The 5238-nt window shown below is 36.6% G+C and overlaps 1 protein-coding gene across 1 annotated transcript; it reads right to left on the bottom strand.

The window, feature by feature from the left end:
• Nucleotides 1–2670: 2670 nt before the first annotated feature.
• Nucleotides 2671–3780, bottom strand: LOC136025699 (uncharacterized). Its single transcript, XM_065701678.1, has 2 exons — nucleotides 3614–3780; nucleotides 2671–3103 (listed from the first exon to the last, which is right to left on the bottom strand). The coding sequence occupies exons 1-2, from the start codon at nucleotides 3778–3780 to the stop codon at nucleotides 2671–2673; spliced, it is 600 nt and encodes a 199-aa protein (XP_065557750.1).
• Between the last annotated feature and the right edge of the window lie 1458 nt (nucleotides 3781–5238).

Genomic DNA, 5238 nt, shown 5'->3' with positions numbered 1-5238 from the left:
CTGCAATTTTATTGCTCAATAAAAAGACACTAGAACTTTAGATTTTTGTTTGCATGAGCCCTCTCCCGATTTCCTAAGACCATCGCTTCGATTAGTTCTGGAAATAAAGAAAAATCGTATAAGCAATCTTCTTCCGGAAAAAAAAAATACGAAATTCCCCATTTTTGTTGACAGAAACCTGAAACTTCCGCCGTAAGGTTCTCAAATTTGCTAAATGTGATGTTGTGACTTTCAGTAAGATCACTGGACTTTTAGGGGTGTTCTACTCCCCCCCCTTTTGAATATCAGATAGATTTTCTCCTGGCTTGTAACTTTTGATACTTGGAATCAGCATTAAAATCTGATTCGATACTTGTGCATTATTCAGTACGCACTCAATAAGTGAACTTAGGTTAAGTTAGGTTGGGTTAGGTTAGGTATCTTCTGTCACTATGCGTTTCCTCTGGTAATGTTCCTTCTCGTAAGAGTAAAAAGTTATGTTGTGTCCATTGACGCACTGTTTCGTTGTGGGCAACAACCCCTTATCCTGTAAAAATATAATTGCCTCTTTTTCAGTCTTTGGCAAATCCCAAATCTTCATTTCAAAATCCATGTTCAGACACTATCTTCTATCACTATGCGTAGCAAACTAAATTGATTTTTGTCTTTTTGGCTATGAAACCGTATTTTCTCATAAAATATGCATCGTAGTTTGTTTCACGAAAGAATCTAACTTAACTTATTGAGTGTGTTCTGAATAATACACAAGTACCTCTAATTTCCTTAATGTGTCAATTGTAATAAAAGTTCCATCTTTTTAGAGTTTCAGTTACTATTGAAAGAATTCGCTCCGTACTTATAGTTTGTTGCCTCATACTTTTTGATAAAAACTGTTTGCCTATTCATCTTAGTTGACTATATTTAACATTAGTCCACTTAATAAAACGTAGAAGGCGACGAATGAATTGGAATCATGGTTTCTTAATCAAATAGGCCTACAGTTAGACCCATGGCTGAAAACAGCGTTGCAAGGTGATCTTGAGATGTTTAGTGCTTTCAAAGATATTATAGCACAGTTAAGACCTATTCACAATGAAATTTTACTGACAGCAACATCCAACTAGCACTAATTTGAGCCATTTATATTTTTCATAGAATTTTCTGATTGGCTGAAAAATCCTATGAGACTTACAGGCTGGCTTAAAAAAGCACTAGCTAAATTCGGTATTTGTAAAACCATAATGTGACTTAAGCATTGGCAAAACAGTGTTGTACAGCACACAGGATTGTCTTCGCGTATTTAAATTTTGCTATTTGTCTTTTTTTGCTGTATTGATGAATTTCCCTCCGGGCACATAATTAATCCTCCTTGTAACATTGTAACTCCTTGTAACTTGTAACTCCTTGTCCTCCTGTAACATAATTAAGCCAGAACACACAAATAAACAAACAAAGTTCTCATAGAATATTAAAGAGCGAAGTTGAAATTTCCAAACGTTACAGGTTTAGGGAAATATTATGGATTAGTTTATTGGAGGTTTTCTGAGCCACGAAGCAAGAGCCTCTGGTCGTATTAAGTTGTAAAGAGTGAAGTTGAAACTTCAAAATGCTGCCGATATAGGGAAATATTATTAATCGGTTAATTGGAAGTTCTCTGAGCCACGCAACAAGAGCCTTTGTTCGTCTTTAGTTTTGAGAAGTGAAGTTGAAACTTCAAAAAGCTGAAATACTATTATATTAGTAGCGAAAATATTATTAGTGAAATTGTTCGTCTTAAGTTTTAAAGGGTGAAGTTATAACCTCTAAATACTACAGATATAGAGAAATATCTTGAATCAGTCTATTTGAAGTTTTCTGTGCCACGAAGCATTTTGCTCCTCACTTCCATCAAAAAACTTCAAAATACTACAGATACAGAGAAATATCATAATCCAGTTCATTTGAAGTTTTCTGTCCCACGAAGCATGAGCGTTTATTTGTCTTAAATTCAACTTCACTCTTCACTTCCATCAGAAACCTTTGTTTTTCCAAATTATTTTTTTGTTCGTGTTCAGTTTCAAACCGCTTCGAATACAGGAAAATATCACGAGCTGGCTTATTTGAATTAGTTTTGTAGATATATGTTGTATAAATTGCAAATTAATTATATTTACTCGTTTTTAAATTGCAACTTTGCTCTTTGTTCCCACCAGAAAAACTTTTTTAAAAACTATTTTCGTTCGGGCTTAGTTTTTTTTAAGGATATGTAATGCATCTTACAGAAGATTTTTGTCTAGCTTAGGCGTGGCCGTATACAGGGGTCACCAAGTTCAAACACCCTCCTCCTCCTCCCCCCAAAAAATGTCCGACTCGTAAAAAAGTATTAAAAATACATTATATCAAATATCAGATGCGTTTTTTAAAGTTGTTTTGTGTCCTTCTCCCCAGAAAAAGATACACCCGAAAAAGAATTATGGATATGACCTCGAACTTATATAACGAAACGAAAAGAAGTTCCCATGTTTTTTTTTTTTTTAGAATAAGACATTGAATATGTTTTACTTGCTACCTCTTTTAAACTTTCCCACGATATATTTGCAACTTTATTACAAATAAAAGAAAACAAAATTAAAATACATATTACATTTTTAAACATGTTATAAAGTTCACTTTCTTGATTTATAATATGAGGAAAAACTTGCGAACCTTACCTTAGACCTTAGTTCCTCCTGTACCAACAGAGGCACCCAGGGCATTTAGAAAGAGCCGCAAATCATCCCTCATATGTGCTTTTGCCCGCACGTCTTCCCATTGAGCTTGGACTGTCGAATTGATAAACTTCAGGTACCGCTGGTATCTACAACAAAGTGTATTTTTTGGCTTTCCTTTTTTAAGGATTCCCTCTAGTTGCCACTCGAGTACCGTTCTTGAGAGTCTATCTTCCGCCATATGGATAACGTGTCCAATGTAGCGCCATCTTCGTTGGCGTATGACATCTGTCACCAGGGGCTGATGCGTGATAGAGCGAACTGTCTGGTTAGTTATGTGGTCCCTCCATTTAATATTCAGTATCCTGCATAGACAGTTGTTCTCGAAAGCGAGAATCCTCTTTTCTTGCTGTTGATTCAGTTTCCGGCATTCAGAGCTAAAAAGGAGGGCAGAAAGGACGTTACTGCTGAACAGCCTCGATTTTAGTTTCAGGGAGTACTTTTTCGATCGCCAAACATGCTTTAGTCGATTAAAAGCTCCGCTGGCTTATCCAATCCTAGATTATACCACCTTTTTGCTCGATCCTGTTCGTTCGACTGTACTTCCGATGCATCTGAATTCCACTACCTGCTCTACTGAATTGTTCCTGCACTTTATGCCAAGTGGTGAGTCGTTCGTTGCCATGCTTTTTGTCTAGTCCGAACTAATCTTTAGTCCCGAAAGACTTGCTTTGTCTCGTATGATATCGAGAAGCTCCTGGAGCCTTTCCTTGTTTGCCACAATCAGGGTGATTCCATCGGCAAAATCAAGATCTGCTAGTCGTCTATTATCGCATATTTAGATCCCAAACTCTGTGGGATCTCGGAGCGGATAATCGATAACAAGGGCAAAAAGCAGGGGGAAGAGGACACATTCTTTTTTGACCCCAGAAATGATACTGAAATACCTTGTATTTCCTTCATGGGTCCGAACGCAGCACTCTTTGTTTTCGTAGAGTGCAATGATCAGGGATACCAGTTTATCTGGAATGTCGTAGTGTCGGAGGATTTTCCACAGCGACTCTCGGTGTATAGAGTCAAAGGCTTTTTCAAAATCCACAAAGACATGGTACATCTTTTGCCAACATTCGCTGCATTCCCCAATGAACATGCGCAGGACATGTATAAAGGCTGAGCAGGAGCAAGATGGGTGGAAGCCATGCTGTTTGTCTCTCAAGTGCTTATCTAGCTCTGTCTGGATGCGGTGGAGGATTATGTGTGAGAATAGTTCCCCGGGATAGAAAGGAGGCTGCGTAAAAAGGCACCGATTATATTTGTGTTTGCGTTCATAAATTGCTTATGGCCCATTCACAATGAGACTTTACTAATGCCGAAGCTTAGCAAGCGCTATTTAACCAAACAGATTTTTCTTTAAAATTTTATTGGCTACAGAATTCTCCGAAAAATTTTGATTGGCGCTTTTCAGACACATTTTCATTTATATAGCAGAGCTGGTGACTGAAAGTTGAGGAATTAGCTCAATTATTTATTATGGTAATCACTGAAAGTTTCATTCATGTAAGCAACTGATTTCTTCCAAGTACTTTAAAAAAAGTTTTGTCCAAAATTGATTTGCCTGCCCTAAACACCTGTAAAACCATTTATTTTGAAAGTGAACTGTCGGTCACATTATACCAGAAAACTTTTTTTTTAAGGATTAACCGTTAATATTTGCATCAAAAATGTTACATTTTTGTAGACAGAGGATCAAACGCCAAATTAAACATATTATTTATTTCTTAGCTATCTCTTTTTGAACCTTTACCATTTTTTACCCCTCTGTCACTTGTACATATATGTTAGCAATTAAAATATGGAACTCATGAAACTCGAAAATATATATTTGCCCAAGGTTATTCCAGTGTCCTTTGGAGGTGAATGGATGGAGATAGACACATCAGAAAACTGATGCATGTTTATGGGCTAAACATCCGCTTCAGGATTTTAGACCACGACGAATCGATTGCCTAGCCTTGAATCTGGATTTCCCAGCATTTTGGCTCTCTTTGATAGGAGATTGACGTTTTATGGCCTCAAATGGCATAAAATGCCACGTGACGAGGCACAATCTTTTTATATACTTAACAGGGCAAAAGACTTCCGTCCCAATGAGCTTTCCTCCAATATTCATTGACCACTATCTCAACATGATCACTCATGAAGGACAAATATAAAATTGAAAATTAGGTAACATATTAATGCTATCTATGCAGAAACACGATTTCCCTTGCTGTTTAAAGTTATACTACAGTTAGAGACTGCAAGTCGCTAGTTCAAAGTTTTCGACAATAGCGGCTTCAATTGTGTATTTTCAATTTTGATTTGACGTCATCTATAAGCGGTGTCTAGCTCTTTTTTCTGGAATTCTCAAAAATCTGTCTCAATAATTAGAAATTATTATTTTGTTAATTCTGAATAACAATTGTTATTTCTGAATCAACGCCAGTTGGGAGCCAAACCCCATTATATTATTTACATTACTTACATATTTACTTTAGACAGTTTCTCATAAAACAAGCTTTAATGGTTTCGG

The sequence above is a fragment of the Artemia franciscana genome, chromosome 4 (genome assembly GCF_032884065.1).
Source record: "Artemia franciscana chromosome 4, ASM3288406v1, whole genome shotgun sequence".
Lineage (NCBI taxonomy): Eukaryota > Metazoa > Arthropoda > Branchiopoda > Anostraca > Artemiidae > Artemia > Artemia franciscana.
Note: the sequence above shows the minus strand (reverse complement) of the source record. Positions and strands in the feature narration are given on the sequence as shown.